The 16,633-nt window shown below is 62.9% G+C and overlaps 1 protein-coding gene across 1 annotated transcript in view; it reads right to left on the bottom strand.

The window, feature by feature from the left end:
- Positions 1–16,633, bottom strand: part of LOC137455229 (hydrocephalus-inducing protein homolog) — a 60,568-nt gene that overhangs the window by 37,002 nt on the left and 6,933 nt on the right. The window contains exons 5-21 of the mRNA XM_068165849.1: positions 16,253–16,377; positions 15,367–15,568; positions 14,365–14,376; positions 13,880–14,039; positions 12,341–12,440; positions 10,791–10,909; positions 9,909–10,132; positions 9,715–9,782; positions 8,360–8,595; positions 7,647–7,747; positions 6,769–6,904; positions 5,906–6,070; positions 5,082–5,234; positions 3,505–3,743; positions 1,996–2,251; positions 1,237–1,380; positions 198–341 (exon numbers count right to left, since the gene is read on the bottom strand). Coding sequence (XP_068021950.1) covers positions 198–341; positions 1,237–1,380; positions 1,996–2,251; positions 3,505–3,743; positions 5,082–5,234; positions 5,906–6,070; positions 6,769–6,904; positions 7,647–7,747; positions 8,360–8,595; positions 9,715–9,782; positions 9,909–10,132; positions 10,791–10,909; positions 12,341–12,440; positions 13,880–14,039; positions 14,365–14,376; positions 15,367–15,568; positions 16,253–16,377 — 2,584 coding nt within the window. The remainder of the gene's footprint in view (positions 1–197; positions 342–1,236; positions 1,381–1,995; positions 2,252–3,504; positions 3,744–5,081; positions 5,235–5,905; positions 6,071–6,768; positions 6,905–7,646; positions 7,748–8,359; positions 8,596–9,714; positions 9,783–9,908; positions 10,133–10,790; positions 10,910–12,340; positions 12,441–13,879; positions 14,040–14,364; positions 14,377–15,366; positions 15,569–16,252; positions 16,378–16,633) is intronic.

The following is a 16,633-nucleotide window of genomic DNA, read 5'->3' on the forward strand; positions in this document are numbered from 1 at the left end:
CATCCCATGGCTCTCTTCCCCATTCAGAGGGTATCTTCTTCCCTCCAGCAGCTCATTCCCAACCTGATTTAGCTCAGGCCAGCCCTCTGCTGACTCCACAGAAGCCAAGTCTCTCCTGGAGGCCCTCCCAAGAGCAGCACAGCAGCACAGCCCTCCCTCTTCCCACTCCAGCAGCAGCAAGGCCCAGGGCTGCTCACCTGAGCATCTGCAGGCAGGGGCTGCTGCTCCACGTCGCAGATGGAGAAGGGCTGCCCTAAGGCCAGGACCATGCTGAGTGGCAGGGGGCAGATGTTCTTCAGAGCAAGAGGCTGGGCCAGGGGAGTTAGGACATCCCCTGCTTGCTGCAGCCACAGGAGAGAAGCATCAACCAACCTCAAGTGCCCAGGCACCTCCTTCCCCTTCTGATGCCTTTCCAAGCCTTCAGCCCCCACAGCTCAGCACAGCTCCTCTGGACTCTTTGGGTTTGTTTCTGCCCTTCTGGAAGGGCTTTCTCTAAGCACAGCACAGCTGCTGCTGGCTGCAAACCACAGCACTGCCCAGGGGCCAGGGGCACAGCCTCATGGGCCAGGCAGGGAAGGGGACCCCGAGAGGAGGCAGCTGCTGCCAAAAGATCAAGCCCAGAGTGTGAGCCCAGAGCATCTGACTCCAGTGGTGTGTCCTCTCTTGGGGACAGCAGCACAAGAGGAGTTCCAGTCACCTAGCTTGCCCCCCTTGCAACCTTTCCAGCTCCAGGAGCCTCCTCAAAGCAGGGCTGCTGGGCAGGAGGCAGGGGAGGGCCTGCAGCAGCCTAAGGTTGGCTTTGACCAGGCACAGCCAGCCAGCACCCTCCAGGCACCTGCTGCCCCTGCTACAGTGACAAGATGCTGAGGGGCATCTGCCTGAGGAGCAAAGGCTGAGAGGCCTGGGGCTGCTGAGCCTGGAGAAGAGCAGCCCCAGAGGGCAGCTGAGCAATGCTCAGCAGGAGCCAAAGGGACCAGGGGGTGGGGCCAGACTCTTCTCAGTGGTGCTACACCAAGGAGGGCAGAGTCGAGCTGCTGAGGCTGTTCCCAGCCCCAGGGGAGCCAGGAAGGACCTCAGTGCTAATGGCCAAAGCTTGGTCCTGCTGCAGTCATCAGCCAAAGCCCTGGGGACTGGGAGCAGCTCTTTCCCCTCCTGCTTGCAAGCCCAGCACAGGCAGCCCACAGCTTCCAGCCAGCAGCCAGGGCTTCAGTGCCAGGATGCCAGCCAGAGGCTCACCTTCTCCACGTGGAAAGAGATTGCTGTGGAGGACATCTGCAGGGCAGGAGCAACGAACTGGCAGCTGAGCTCCACCTGCAGGATCTGTCTCCTCCTGGCCTCGCCGCCCACCGCGGCCTGGCACAGCAGCTGCTCCCTCACCGCCTGCAGGGAGAAGCCACAGGGCACAGGGGGGCTGCCAGCAGGGGGCCAGGAGACAGCCTGCAGCTGCCAGCCACGGCCCTGCCACTGCCCTCAAGTCACACTCACTGCTCCCTCTTTGCCCCTGCCCTCCACAGCCTCTGCTGCAGCCCAGTTCTGCTGAGCTCCAGAGGCCATCCTGCTGCAGCCAACAGCCACACAAAGCTCTGGGCAGGTCTGTGCTGCCTGGGACAAGCCCTGCCCCAAAGGACTCTGCCCTGGCTGTGCACAGCGCTGCAGAAAGCTGGAGGAGCTGCTGGGATGGAACTGGAGCTAGTCTCAAGCTGTGCCAGGGGAGGCTCAGGCTGGCTGGTAGGAAGAAGTTCTTCCCAGAGAGAGAATTGGCCTCTGGAATGTGCTGCCCGGGGAGGTGGTGGAGTCACCGCCCCTGGAGGTCTCCAGGGAAGGCCTGGAGGAGGCTCTCAGTGCCAGGCTCTGGTGGATTGGACAGGGCTGGGTGATAGGTTGGACTGGGTGATCCTGGGGGTCTCTGCCAGGCTGGTTGATGCTGTGACTGCAGGACAAGCCCCAGGGGAGGTGATCTGATGGGGAAGGCTCAGCCCTCGGGAGGGAGCTCACCTGGGGAGTGCTGGAGAAGGCTTCCAGCATCACCTCCATCGTCTGGCCTGGCCTCAGCTCCATAACCTTGGGCCGGAGCTGAAACACAGGGCAGGCAGCTGCGAGGCTCTGGGGGGGAGCTCTGGCCTCGGTGCTGCTGAGGGCAGGGAGCTGTCCGCGCTGGGCAGGCAGGGAGCAGCCTCCTAGGGTCCAGTAGAGGCGCTGGGAGCGGCGGCCTCGGTTGGTGACCTGGAAGCTGTAGCAGCAGGGAGCCAGGCTGCAAGAGGAGCAGAGATGGACAAGGTGAGCAGAGCTGCTGCTGCCCAGCGCTCCCCCAGCTGGTGCCGCTGCCGTCTGACCACACAGCTGGCAGTGCAACCCCCTCGGAAAGGCTGAGCCGGCTCAAAGCTTCAGCAGGAGCCAGCCCTTGCCTGGCCCTGAGCTTCTCCCCTCCCAGCAGCTGCTCTGTTTGCAGCCAGCCAGGAAGAGCTTCCTGCAGAGCTGTCCCGACGGGGCACAGCCGAGCCCAGCCCCGGCTGCCCCAGAGCCCTTCCTCCTTGCCGCAGGCCCGGAGCGGCAGCGGCAGGGAGAGGACAGAGGCTCCGCACGGAGCTGGCTCCGGCCTCGCCGGCGGCACCAAGGCAGCAGCAGAGCTGCTGGGCAGGGCCCTGGCCGCTCCCCGCTGTGCTGCTGCTGCTGCTGCTGCTGCTCAGGAGCTCCTCGGCTCCGTCTCAGCTCGCTGCTCTGCCGCTGCTCCGCTTTGTTTCCAGCGGCAGTTCCAGAGAGGGGGGGTGGGAAACCCTTCCCTTTCCCCCCTTGCTTCTGCCCGGCTGCCGGCCGGCTGGGGGAGTGCTGCTGGAGCCTCCCCTCCGCCGCTGCCCAGCGGCTCCACTTTCCCTCTCGCTGCGGACAAGGGGGAAGCTTAGCTCCTGCTTTCGCTTTGCCTCTGCCATTGCACCCAGAGCGCGGCTTGGGCTCAGGACATTGCCTGCCTGCAGCTCCCGGCACAGCCTCTTGCCCTGGGCAGAAGTTCCCCACCTGAACATTGCTGTGTGAGGAAGCTGCCTCTGGAGCTCAGGCAAAGCCTCCGGAGTTTGGGGTTCCCCCCTGCCCCCCCTTTGCTCTGCCTTTGCTGCAGGCAGCAGCTCAAGGCAGTCCATCTTGTGACCGAAGCAGAAACTGCAGGTCCTGGGCTCTGGCTCTGGAGGGGAGCTCAGGTTTAGAGTTGTCTTTTCCCTTCCTCTGCCCAAATCGTTCAGCTGCTGCTGAAGGTGCCTGGGATGGGGATCCTTCCCAGCCGGGCCCAGGAGCCTGGGCAAGCTGTACCAAAGTTGTGCTGGCCTTCTCTGGGGGCCTTTTGGCTGAGCCAAGTCATCAACAGCATTCTTCACGGTCCTGCCCCTGAGGAAGGCTCCCAACCCTCCCCAGCACATCCTCTCAGCTGCTGTGGGCAGGGCAGCATCCCTTGGGCACTGCAGCGAGCTGCCCTGGCTGAGCCCCTGGCAGCAGCAGGAGCTGAGGGACACCTACCTGAAGCGAGTGCCCAGGCTGAGCTGCGGAGCCAAGGGCCTGTCCAGGACGATGGTGCTGCCGACGCCGAGGGCCCGCACGGGGATGCCGTAGCCACGGCTGTGCTCCACCAGCAGCTGCACCTCGGCCTGGAACTGCCCTGTGTCGTCCAGATGGGCTGTGACAGACACAGACACCTGGCCCTCGGCGGGGATCACTCCTCGGCTGGGCTCGACCCTCCAGCAGCAGCCTCTGCCAGCCTGCAAGACAAGGCAGAGCCCAGCTGAGGCTGGAAACCGGGGCCCTTGGGGCGAGGAGCTGAGGGGAACAGAGCAGAAAGGCTTCACCTGCCTGCAGCTGAGCCAGGGGGGCTGCACACAGCACCTCTGCAGGAGCTTACACCCCCCTGTGCCCCCCTCCTCTCACAGACTCTCCTCAGTGCCCCCCATGGCACAGTATCACCAAGGCTGGAAGAGACCTCAGAGATCATCCAGTCCAACCTGTCACCACAGACCTCATGACTAGAGCATGGCACCAAGTGCCACCTCCAATCCCCTCCTGAACACCTCCAGGCATGGGGACTCCACCACCTCCCTGGGCAGCACATTCCCATGAGCAATGACTCTCTCAGTGAAGCTTTCTCCTCACCTCGAGTCTAAACTTCCCCAGCCCAAAGGACACCCGGCCTCAAGAGAAGGTTGGTTCCTCCTCCAGTCTCCTTGGAGGCCTTTTGCTCAGAGGCCTCTTGAAGTACTGAGAGGCTGCAAGAAGTTGACTTTTCTCCAGCCAGTCCCAGGGAGAAGATCAGAGAATCACAGAATGGTTTGGGGTGGAAGGCACCTGCAGGATCTTCTAGTTCCAAGCCCCTGCCCTGGGCAGGGACATCTCCAAGTCGAGCAGCTTGCTCAAACCCCCATCCTCAGTTCAAAGCTGAGACCCAGGCTTGTTCAGCCTGGAGAGAAGGAGGCTGAGGGGAGACCTTCTGGCTCCCTGCACCTCCCTGAGAGGAGGCTGGAGCCAGGGGGGGTTCAGCATCTCCTCCCAGGCAATAGGACAAGAGGAAATGGCCTCAAGTTGCATCAGAGGAGCTTTAGGTTGGGCATGAGGAACAATTTCTTCCTCTGGAGGGCTCTCAAGGCCTGGCCCAGGCTGCCCAAGGCAGGGGTGGAGTCCCCATCCCTGGAGGCATTTCAAGGCCTTGGAGCTGTGGTGCTGAGGGCCACGGTTCAGTGCTGAGCTGGCAGTGCTGGGTTCAGGCTTGGCCTGCAGGATCTGAAAGGTCTTTTCCAACCGAAGGCATTCTGTGATCCCAGAGCTCCAAACCCATGACTCCCACAGCCAGGGAGCTTCCACAAAGGAAAGGGAGAGCTTGGAAACAGGCTCCAGGCTCACTGCTGCTCCAAGATCTCCTCAAGCTCTGTTCTCCTGAGGGCTGCCCCAGCTGAAGCTGCCCCCAGAGCCAGGCTCCTCTGGCCACCTGGGGATGGAACATCTTGCTTGCTCTCTCAGGCAGCCAGCTGGGAAAGCTGCAGATGCAAACCAAGCCCCAGGTGGCCACAGAGCAGCCATTTCCCTTGGAAGCCTCTCCAGATACTCACCACCTCTGCCTGGAAGGCTGCAGGGATGGGGCTCTGATTGCAGAGCTGCAGACTGCGGGAGACGTCCTGCAGAACTGGGATGCTGCCAAAGTTGATCTCTTGGGGCTGCACAGAGACAACTGGGCCCTGCCCAATGCTCACCAGGTGGATTTCCTGCTCCAGCAAGCAGGGAGGGGGGAGAGAGAGAAAAAAAACACACTCTAGGGAAGGCTGGCAAGGATCAGACAGCTCTGAGGCTGCTCCTGGACAGGAGAGAGCTCTGCCTGCTGGCAGTTGGCAGTGTTGGAAGCCTGACCCAGGAGGCCTGCAGCAAGGGTGGGCTCTGGAGGGAGCCCAGCTGAAAGCCACAAGCTGCTGTTGTCAGGGGGAAAGAAACCAGCCTGCCCAGCCTGCTGTGCCAGCAGCAGCTCTCCTGCCTGTGCCCTGTGCCTGCTTCCAGCCCTGCTGCTGCTCAGGCTTGCCCCAAGCCATCCCTTTGCTGCAGAGCCTTCTCAGCTCATTCCCAAGGCAGCCTTTGCCTCAGCAGCACTCTGGGCTGTCCCTGGGTGCTCCTCCCCAGGAGCCCCACGGGAGCAGCAGCTGCTGCTGCTCTCCTCACAGCAGAGGAGGAGAGCCAGGGAGGCTGCTGGCTCATGAGCCCATCTGCCCTGTCCCCAGTGCCCTGCTGTGGCACACTCTGCTCACCAGCCCAGAGGGCACCACCCTGCCTCTCCTCTCGCCGCCACCCGCTGCCAGGGATCCCTCTGGCACAAGTTCCCTCTGCCCTGCCAGCAGCCCTCTACCCTTCAGGCCCCAGCAAGCCCTGTGGCACAGAGCAGACTCACCAGGGGGTGTCCTGCACAGCCAAAGACAGCCACAGAGGCAGGAGTGTCCTGGCTCCCTAGCGCCTGGGCCACCAGGGTCAGGGGCATCTCCACGGAGCTGTGAGGCTGAATGATGCCACAGGGCACAGGGCTGGAGTACAGCACAGCAGCCTCCTCCTGCTGCTCCTGGAAGGGGGAGGAGCACAGCATGGCATGGCCTGCAAGGGACCTTTCAAGCTCCTCCACTCCAAGCCCCTGCACTGAGCAGGGACATCTGCACCTAGAGCAGGCAGCTCAGAGCCCCCCACAGCCCGGCCTGGCAGGGCCCCAGGCAGCTCACAGCCCCCCACAGCCCGGCCTGGCAGGGCCCCAGGCAGCTCACAGCCCCCCACAGCCCGGCCTGGCAGGGCCCCAGGCAGCTCAGAGCCCCCCACAGCCCGGCCTGGCAGGGCCCCAGGCAGCTCAGAGCCCCCCACAGCCCGGCCTGGCAGGGCCCCAGGTAGCTCACAGCCCCCCACAGCCCGGCCTGGCAGGAAGGCACAAAACAAGCAGGGAGCCTTGGACAGTCTCAGCATCCTCAGGGGCTCCCAAAGCTGCTGTACTCCCCAGCAGCCATGTTTGGGCTGGCAGAGCAGCTTTTCCCCACCCTCTGAGCTCTCCTGCATGACAGCAGCCCAGAGCCCAGAGCACAAAGTGCTTCCCAAAGGGCTGCCCAAGGTTGCTCTGCAGGAGGGTTCCCATTGCCCTGCTCCCTAAGGTCCCATTCAGGTTGGGTCCTGTTCTCAGCGCACTGGAAAGCATCAAGGTCTCTCTCTCCCAAAGGCCTTTTCTCCCCAGCACAGCCTGGCTGAGCCCTGGGGGCAGGAGGTGGGGGTGATGCCAACCTGAGGCAGCAGTGCATAGCAGCCTGGCAGGTCGCTGTCGTTCACCAGGGTCAGCAGCTGCTGGGCAGGGAGCTGCAGGTAGCAGCGGCCGAAGGTCACCACGGGCTTGGGCACTCGCAGAGCAGGAACCACACACCTGGGCAGAGAGAGGGCCAAAGGCAATGGAGACACTGGCAGAGGAGAGGCTTCCTGACTCCTGAGACGGCCTGGCAGGGAGCAGAACACAGCTGCCTGGGGCAGAGAGGCTGCAAAGTGCCCCCAGCAGCCTGGCCTGGACCTGCGGTGCTGTGGCCAGCAGGAGCGGGGCAGGGATTGGCCCCCTGGGCTCAGCACTGCTGAGGCCACACCTCACATCCTGGCAGCAGCTTTGGGCTCCTCACCCCAAGAAGGGCACTGAGGGGCTGCAGTGGGGCCAGAGAAGGGCAACAGAGCTGGGGAAGGGGCTGGAGGACAGGGCTGGGGAGGAGCAGCTGAGGGAGCTGGGGGGGTTTGGCCCAGAGAGGAGGAGGCAGAGCAGAGCCCTCCTGGCTCTCCACAAGTCCCTGAAAGGAGGCTGGAGCCAGCTGGGGCTTGGGCTCTGCTCCCAAGGAAGAAGGGAGAGGACAAGAGAAATGGCTCCAGGCTGTGCCAGGGGAGGGGCAGTGCCAATCATTCACAGGATTGCTGTGCCCTTTAGGCAAGGGCTCAGGGCCAGGCCTGTCCATTCTGGGCAGATGCTCCTCAAGGTGGCTGCTGTCAAAGCCTGCTCTTCCCATCTCTGGCTGGCCAGAAGCAGCTCCTGGAGCCAGCCTTCTCCTGTGCAGCTGGAGCCAGCAGACCCCATGGCAGGGGCTGGATGCACCAGGAGAGCCAAAGGGCTGCAAGGAAAGTGCTGGTACCTGGCTGTGAGGGGCAGTGACAGCAGCTCCTGGCCCACACCATCCACATCCACCACCAGTGCCAGCTCGTAGGTGCCCAGGGTGTTGGAGCACAGGGTGACCTGGGGGGAGAGCAAAGCACCAAACACTTCCCACAGCTGCTCTCCTGCCATTGCCATGCCCTGGGAAGCAAAGGGAGGGCTTTGCCCTAGGTCTGCTGCTCCATGTGCAGAGCACAGGCTCTGGCAGCACCACAAGGCTGCTGGCAAGAGCTGCTTGGAGAAATGTCCTTGGCAGCTGCCAGGCCCTGTGTGAGAGGAATGCAGGCACCAGCAGAGCCATCTTGTGCTCAGCACTGCCTGGCAGCTAAGGGCCCAGGCTCTGCTCTTCACTGAGCAGCAGAAGTGCAGGGCAGAGCTGCTGACTCCAGCAGAAGCACTCCAGCTGTGCAGTGGGAAGCTGCTGCAGAAGCTTGGCCCAGCAGAAGCTGCTCAGCTGCCAGAGCTTTTGCAGTGCCACTGAGATGACTGCAGGCAATCCAAGTGTGGGGCAGGAGCTGCAGCTTCTGCCTGCAGAATCCAAAGGCTGCTCCTTCAGGAAGGTGCCAGAGGCCAGCCCTGCTGCAGGGCTCTGCCTGGCCTCACCCTCCCAGGCAGCAGCACTGAAGCCCTCTCCCAGAGCAGGGAAGCCTCAGCCCCAGCTGCCGAAGCCCCTCTGGCCCCACCGCTCCCTACCTGGATGTCCACGAAGCTCTTGGCACAGATGGTGCCTCTGCAAGGGCTGATGGTGAACTCACAGGGCCTGAGGAGCCCCGTGGCTGCCCTCCTCCAGGAGGGGAGAGAGTTGTCCAGCAGCTGGGCAGCGCTGGGCACGCTGGGCTCTGCTGTGCCATCCCCGGGCAGGCGGAGGGCGAAGGCCAGGGGCAGCGGGGAGGCGTTGGTGAGGCGACAGGACAGGCTGTGAGGGAAGCCTAGGGGAGAGGACACAGCTCTGCACCTCTGCACACAGCTCCTCTGCCTCCTGCTGCCCAGAGCCTGGCATGCTCAGACTGCACTGGGGCTTGGGCTCTCCTCACTCGGAGCTACAGCTGCTGGGGAAGCCAAGCAGCTCTGTGCTGGCACTGCTGGGGGACAACTCATTCCCCATCAGGCAGCCAGCTGCCCTCCTGGCCAGGAAGGCCAAGGCTCTCCTGGGCTGCATTCAGGAGAGTGTGGCCAGCAGGGCATGGGGGAAGCCTTCAGCTGCCAAGGCCTCAGCTGTGCCAGCAGCTAATGAGGACACTTCTCCTCTTGGATCCCCTGGTTCTGCCTGCTGGCATTCCTCTTGCTTTGTCTCTTCACAAGGAAACCAAGAGGCAGAGCAGGGATGGAGGGAGGGGAGGATGCAGCTCAGCAAAGGCCAGCAGTTCTCTCACAAGTCCAGCAGCAGGAGGAAAACAGAGAGGGATCCTGGCCAGGCTGCTCCTGGCTCTTCAAGCAGCCCAGAACTGGCTTCCCATGCACACCTGAGACCCCCTCAGGACAAAGCCTTCTGTCAGACTGAACTGCAGCACCAGAATCTGCATCTCAGGCAGCAGAGCTGGGCTTCTGCTGGGCAAGGAGAAGGAGCCCAGGGCTCTGAGCACACCAGGGCCTGAGGCAGAGCTATTCCTTGGCCACATTGCCTGGCAGGGGAAACCCAGTGGCCCTCCCAGCACCAATGAACATCTGACACTACAGCTCGGGGGGGTGGGGGTGGAAATGGTGTCCAGGCCTGACAACAACATTGAGCCACAGCAGGCACAGGCTAGTCCACAGCTTCAACTCCCTTCTCCTGCAATCCCACCCCCTGGGCCCTCCTGGGACTGTCACAGCCATCCTGCTGCCAAGGTCTGGCAGCCTGGGGCTGATGAGGGACACCACAAGACACCGGCTGCTAGTCCCTGAGGCCTCTTGGATCTCATGATGGCAAAACACTGCCTGAGCAACCTGCAGCCCTGCTTTAACATCCTGAAGGCTGCTCTGGAGGGCCACAGGTGCTGGAGGCTCTGAGGCTGCACTCTGGGGCTGCAGAGCCCTCAGGCTGTGCTCCAAGGCCAGGCCACACTCACCATAGGAGACGTCCCCGAAGCGCAGGCAAGGGACATCGAAGTGCAGAGAAGGTGCAGAGACACAGCCCCTGTGGGGACACAGCAGAGGAGGCCTTGGCTTGGCTGCAGAGCACTGCAGAGCCTGCAGCTTGCACTGCTGCTGGCATGCAGCAAAGCTGCTCTCACAGCACAGGGGGCTTCAAGCAGCCTCTCACCTGACACTCAGGGTCACAGGCTCAGGGGATCCTTCCACACGGAAGCTGAACTCTTCTCTGAAGTGCCCCAGGCTGCTGGGACAGAAGCAGACCTGGACAACCTGGGACCCACCTGGCAAAACCAGGCCCTGACAGGGGGAGAAGCTGAAGCAGGAGCCCAGAGCTGTACTTGGAGGGACCAAGCTGAAGGAGGCATCGATGGCTCCTTTGTTGTGCAGAGTCACCTGCAAGACATCCAATGGGAACACCTGAGGAGCCTTCCTCCCTCCCTCCCTCCCTCCCTCCCTCCCATCCTCTCTCCCTCCTTCCCTCTCTCCCTCCCAGCAGGCTGATGTGTGTCCTGGTCAAACACCTCCCAGCTGGAAGAGGCAGAAGCTGCTGCCTGCTGCTGCTTGGCAGAAACCAAAGGACAGTTCTGCCTGTGGGGGTTTCATGCAAAGCAGCCAGACCTGGAGAGAATGAATCCTAGAAGGGGTTGGGCTGGAAGGAACCTTCAAGCTCATCCAGTTCCAGCCCCCTGCCATGGGCAGGGACACCTCCCACCAGCCCAGGCTGCTCAAGGCCTCATCCAGCCTGGCCTTGAACACCTCCAGGGAGGGGGCACCCATGACCTCCCTGGGCAACCTGTGCCAGTGCCTCCCCCCCACACACTGCAAAGAATTTCTTCCTTCTCTCCAGGGCCAGGCTGCCCTCCTCCAGCTTCACCCCATTCCCTCTCACCCTGGCACTCCCAGCCCTTCTCCAAAGTCCCTCCCCAGCTACTGGCAGCTGCTCTAAGGTCTCCCTGGAGCCTTCTCTTCTCCAGGCTGAAGAGCCCCAACTCTCCCAGCCTGTGCCCACAGTGGGACTTCCCCCCAAGCCCTGCCAGCCCCTGCTGCTCACCACATAGCTGTTGGTGGAGCCAAGCAACACCTGCCCAAGGTCCAGCTGCTCCAGGCTGAAGCAGAGCCAGGGCCCTCGGCCTTCCCCTTGGATGTGCAGAGGCAGCCTGGCCTCCCGGCCTGGGGAGAGAGTTCCATTGGATGACTCCTTGAGGGGGGCAGGGACCTTCCAAGGGCAGCCAGCCCAAGCCCCCTGCCCTCAGCAGGAGCAGCTGCAAGCAGAGCAGGTGGCTCTGAGCCCCAAACAACCTGAGCTGCAGTGGTTCCAGGCAGGGGAAACCTGCCCCCTCCCGGGGCACTTTGGGCCAGGCTCTCAGCACCCTCAGGGTCAAACATTCTAGGGGGATGAGGAGGGCAGCCAAGGGGCTTGGAGGAATCAAGGAGCAACAGGAACTGACTCCCCACTGAAACCTCCTGGGGCTCCTCTTTCAGGCACCTTGCCTCTGGGACAGACTCCAGCCTGAGAGCACAGGGGAGCAGCTGCTTTGCAATGCTCCTCTTGCACAGCCCCAGGAGAGGAAGGGCCAGCAGGGCCTGGCAGGAGCAGGCTCCTCTCTGCCAACACAAGTCAAAAGCTGATCCCTGGCATGGGTGTCTGTTGGCTTGGGGCAGGAAGGAGAGCAACAAAGCAGCAGAGCAGGGTTGGTGCTTTCAGCACCCTCCAGGAATGGGAGCTGGGCTGCTGGACCTCCACGGGCTCTGGAGCTGAGGCAAAGCATCAGGTTCCCTGGAGGAAGCCTGCAGCAAGCTCCCACCCTTGAGACACAGCCTGAGCAGCACCCTGCAGAGGTGGAGAGGAAGGACAAGGAAGCCTGGACCTGGCTGCAAGCACTCCCTGCCCTGGGCTAGCACAGCAAAGCCACCACCTCTGGAAGGGCAGAGCTGGGGGCAGGGATGGCTGCTGCCACCCACAGCCTGAGCACACTGCAGGGAGACAGCAGCAGCACAGAGCTCAGCCAGCAGGCTGCTGGGGCTCAGCTTGCCAGGGAGAGCCTTCTCCTGCTGAGCAGAGCCAGCCCTGAGCAATGCCACCCAGGGGAAGCACAGCCTCAGAGCTGCCAGGGGACAATGCCCAGGCAGGGAGAAGCAGCTGCTGGCCAGAGATGCTCCTCGGGAGGGCACCCCGCACTCAGGGGGAGGAGATCCAGGGGCTGGGAGCACTCTGGAACTCAGCTCCTACCACCTCAGGAGCCCCAGGATGCCTGCAGGCAAGGAGGACTCCTCTGGGAGGGAAAGGGGCTGGAGGGGCTTAGGGGCCACTGAAGCTGCTGAGGTCTGTAGCTCCTCAGCCTTCACAGCCTCCTCCCAGCAGGGCAAACCCAGGGCAGGAAACCTGAGCCCTTCCCTGCCTCCCGTGGGATCTGGGATCCAGAGGCAGTGTCCTGAGCCCTGGCCTTGGCCAGGAGAGCAGCTGGGAGCCACAGGGACAGCAGGCACGGGTCCTGTTGGCCACTGACCCTTCCTAGCAGCTAGAGCAGGAGCCAGGGGGCTGGAAGGTTGCTGGGGCCTGGCCTGCAGCCTGGGGCAGAGAGCAGCAGGAAGAAGCTGTACCTGAGATGGCACAGTAGAGCCTTGCTTCATAGACTCTGGCTGCCTGGGGCCTAAAGGTCACCTGGATCTCAGCTGAGGAGTTTGGCCACACCTCTCCCTCCTAGAAGAGAAGATGGCAGCAAACCATTGATCTCCAAAGCTTCCAGCTCAGCTTTGCAGCCACAGCCCTGCAGCCTCCCTTCAGAGCAGCAAGGCAGAGCGAGGAGCAAACACCACATGTGCTGGGCTGGGGGAGGAGAGGCAGACACAGGCACAGCTCTGCATGGGAACCTGCTCCAGAAGGGAGGGAAGCCTGGGAAAGCAAGAGCCTGAGAAGGCTGGGCAAGGCAGAAGGGGAGAGAGCCATGGAGCAGCCCACTTCTAGCCAGCCCCAGAGCCCAATGTGGAACATCCCCAGAGCCAGTGAGGAAAGATTTCCACTCCCAGGGCTTGAGGCCAGGCTACACTTGGTGTCCCTCCATCCTTACCTGGAGCACCAGGAGCCTGCACTGGGGGCAGCCAGACTCCTGCCCCTCACCTGCCTGCCCCTCACCAGCTCAAGAGCAGGTTCAGCTGGTTGTGGAGAGGCAGTGCAGCTGCCACCAAGCAGGAGCCCTGGCACACACTCCCAAAGCAGCTCTGACACACCACAGGATGCTCCCAGTGCTGCTCAGCTCCCACTCTCTCCAGCAGCCCTACTGCTCTGCCACAACCTCCTGCTCCCATCCTGCTGCTGCCAGCTGCTGTGCTGGGACAGTGCAGTGGTGCTGCTGCTGCTGGCTCTCAGCCTTCCCTGGGCTCCAGGAGGAACCAGCAAGAGCAGCTGAGCCCTTCCTTCCCAGCAAACTCATCTCAGCTCTTTGGGAAGAAAGAAAGGAAGGAAGAGGTTGGGATGGCTGCAGGGTTTCCTGCCAGAGGAGAAGGGATCTTGCCCTGCTCAGGCAGCAGCATTCTCCACCTCAGAGCACACAAAGGCTGCCAGCAGGGCTGGGCTTGGGGCAAGGCTCTTGGGCTTTGGCTGCCAGAGACAGAGCAGCAAACTGCTCTCTGGCCCCAGGGGCACCTCAGCTCCCAAAGCCCCTTGCAAGCTGCCAGCCTTGGGCCCAGGCTCAGAGGTGACCCTGGGAGGGAGGTTCCCAGCCGGTGCCATCCCAGGTTCCAGGAGGGGATTGCTCCTGCCACGACTCAGCTGAACTTTGCCTCCTCTCCTTCCCTTCTTCAGCTGGGTTGGGACCTGGCAGTGCTGTGACAGCCTCTGGGAAGCCCCAGAGCCCCCAGGGAGGGGCTGGCCTTGCAGCTGAGCCTGCAGAGCCCTCTGAAGGCTGGCAGGACGCTGAGGCAGTGCCCTTCTGTTGGAGCCCTGGCAGCAGAGCTCAGCTGCCAGCAGGCTCTCGCCCTCTGCCGGGAGCCTGCAGCTCCCAAAGGCTTTGGGCACCGCGCTGCGCCCCCGGGGCTCCAGCCCTGAGCTCTTCTCTCTGGGCACAGCGAGCCGGGGGCAGGCTCTGCCAAGGGACCTCCCCCAGGCAGGAGGAGGAATGGGGGCTCTGGGCTGGGGCTTACCAGCGGCTCGATGCTGAAGATCTGGGAGCGCAGCAGGGCCTCTGCTTGCGCCTTCGCCCTCTGCTGCTGGCAGATGTGGGAGAGCCGGGAACGGCGTCCTTGGAGAGCAGGCTGCTTCCTGGGCTCCTCGGGGGGATGTGGCTTGAACTGCCCCTGCAGCCTGCAGCCCAGAGCCAAAGCCCAGCAGCCCATCAGGCAAGGGCAGCGGCAGCAGCCCTGCAGAGGCTCTGCCAGAAGGCCTCGGGGAGGCACAGCAGCGGCACAGCAAGGGGCTGCCCCCGAGCCCCCGGCTCCCAGCCCCAGCCCAGCACCCCTGCCTCTTCCCTGCCCACTTGCACTCCATGCTTGTAAGCTCTGAAGAGCTCTGTGCAAGCCAGCAGCCCCCCCAGAGCCTTCCTGCCTCACAGCCACTGCCACAGCTGATGGAGGCTCCAGCAGCAGCAGCCTCCAGTGGCTTTTCCTCCCCTAGAGCTGCCCAGGGCTGCTCTTGGCACAGCCTGAGCTTGCACAGCAGCCACACACTGGGCAAGGCAAACCAGAGAGCAACCCGGGGCTGGCCCAGCCCCACTGAAGCTGCCTTGCTCAGAAGCCCCTGAAGAGCCCTCCAGCTGAAGGCACTTTCCTCCCCAGCTGTGGCTTCAGACTAACTGCAGCTCCCTCCATGCCCCCGGGGCTGGAAGGACACCCAAGGCTTCCCCAGCTCCCCCAGGCTTTGCAGTGTGCTTCCCAGCTCAGCCCCTGGGCTCCAGGTGTTCCTCTGCTGCCTGATGTGGCAATTTCCCAGCTTCCCCACAGCCAGCCTTTGGAGAGCCTGCCCCATCTCCCACCACCACAAAGACACAGGTGCTGGAACCCAAGGGGGCTTCCAAGGGCTGCCTTGCTCCACCCTCCCTGCAGAGCCCTCCACCTCCCAACTCTGCTCAGCCTCTAAGGAAGGCTGGAAATAGCTCCTGGTGCTGGAAACTGGGACAGCAGGAGGCAGTTCATGGCCTGCAGCAGGATGGCCTCAACCTTCCGGGCCCCTGAAGCACTCTGCCCTGCACAGGGCTGGGAAAGGAGCCTGCCAGCTTGTGCCAGCTGCAGCAGGAGAAGCTGCAGTGAGTAGCAGCAGAGTTGTGCTGCCTGCAGCTGTGCTCAGTGCTGCTACTCAGTGCAGCCCAGCACTGAGCCTTGCCTCAGCCTCGTGGACCCTCTGGAGCCCAGAGATCTCTGCACCTCAGTGCTTTGTGCCCCCACAAAGGCAATTTGCTCTCTGGGGAAATCCAGGCCCTGCAGTTCCTCCCCAAGACACCATCCTCAGCTGGAGTGTGGATGCAGCTGGGAAGGGAAGTGCTGAGCTCCAGGACCCCAAAGCCCAGGGGTCCAGGCCTTGGTGCTGTGGGGGCTTTCCTGGCCTCCACCACTGCAAAGCACCCAGAGCCCTGGAGGCCAGCCTTGAGTGTCACCCTTGGAGAGGGATCTGCCTGCAGTGCAGCTTTCCAACCCACCTCTGCTGCTGCTGCTCCTCCTCCTCCTGACTAGCAGCAGCCTTCCACTGGAAGTGAGCTCTCACATCACTGCCATTGTGGATGAGCAGGGTGCTGCGGGTGCTCAGCGACAGGTAGGTCTTCTGCATGGCCAAGGAGCTCCTGTCCAGCCTGATGTTCACATCCACAGCTGTGCCACTGAGGCTGCTGTGAATGTCTTCTCCTGGAAGAAAGCAGAGGGGAGGCTCTGCTCATCTCACTTGCAAGCTACAGGAGCATTTGGATCCTTTCTACCAGCCCCAGACAGCTCCAGTGCTCGCTGCAGGGCTGCAGCACCACAGCAGCACCCAGGGAGCACATCAGGCTGCCCAGGAGCCAAGGGCAGCAACAGGCACAAAGCAAAGCTCTGCTGCAGGCAGAGGAAACACACCCCCAGGGCATCTGTGAGCAAGGCTCTGCTTCAGCATCAGCTCTGCTGAGCCAAGGCTGTGGGCAGCATTTGGAGGTCACACCTTGGCTCCCCACCTACTCCTCAAGGGCCTGGGGAGGCTGACACTTCTCCTGGGGCCTGAGCTGGGCTTCTCCTGCCCCAGGATAAATCTGACAGCTCTCCAAGGAGGCAGGGAGCACTTCCTGCCCAAGCCCAAGAGCCTTTTAGTGCTGAAGCTGTGAGGTGTGGGATGGAGATGGGGAGAGGAGAGTGCAGCAAAAGGGTCTGAGGCCAGCCCAGGGAGAAGCAGAGCAGGGGACAGAGGAGTGCCAGAGGCCCTGGGCACCACAGAGTCTGGCTGAGCCCTGCCCTCCTCCTGTCACCCCTCAGGCCCAGCACTGGCTGGGAACCAAAGCTCAGCCTCTGCAGGGGGCAGCCAAGGACACAGAGTGCAGGCAGGCAGTGCCCAGCACTGACCTGAGTCACAGTGCAGGCTCAGGACCCCGCGGTGCTCCCCGCTCCGCAGCGGCAGGAACTCCACAGCCACCTGCACGGCGTCCCCGACCCCCAGAGCTCCCACACAGGGCTCAGCAGAGAATGGGCTGCAAGAGAGAGACAGCAGGGCTGCTGCAGGGAGCCTGCAAGAGACCTTTCAGCTCCAGTCCAACCATGCTCCCATTGCTAGGTCACCACCAAACCCTGGCCCTCAGCACCGCACCAACCCCCCCAGGGATGGGGACTCCACCACTGCCCTGGGCAGCCTGGGCCAGGCCTTGACAACCCCCAAGGGGCAGAAATGGTTCCTCATGGCCCAGCCCAAACCTGCCCTGACACAACTGAGGTCATTTCCTCGTGGCC

This window comes from Melanerpes formicivorus, unplaced genomic scaffold (genome assembly GCF_026170545.1).
Source record: "Melanerpes formicivorus ecotype bairdi unplaced genomic scaffold, bMelFor1.0.p_v2 SCAF_93, whole genome shotgun sequence".
Classification (NCBI taxonomy): Eukaryota; Metazoa; Chordata; class Aves; order Piciformes; family Picidae; genus Melanerpes; species Melanerpes formicivorus.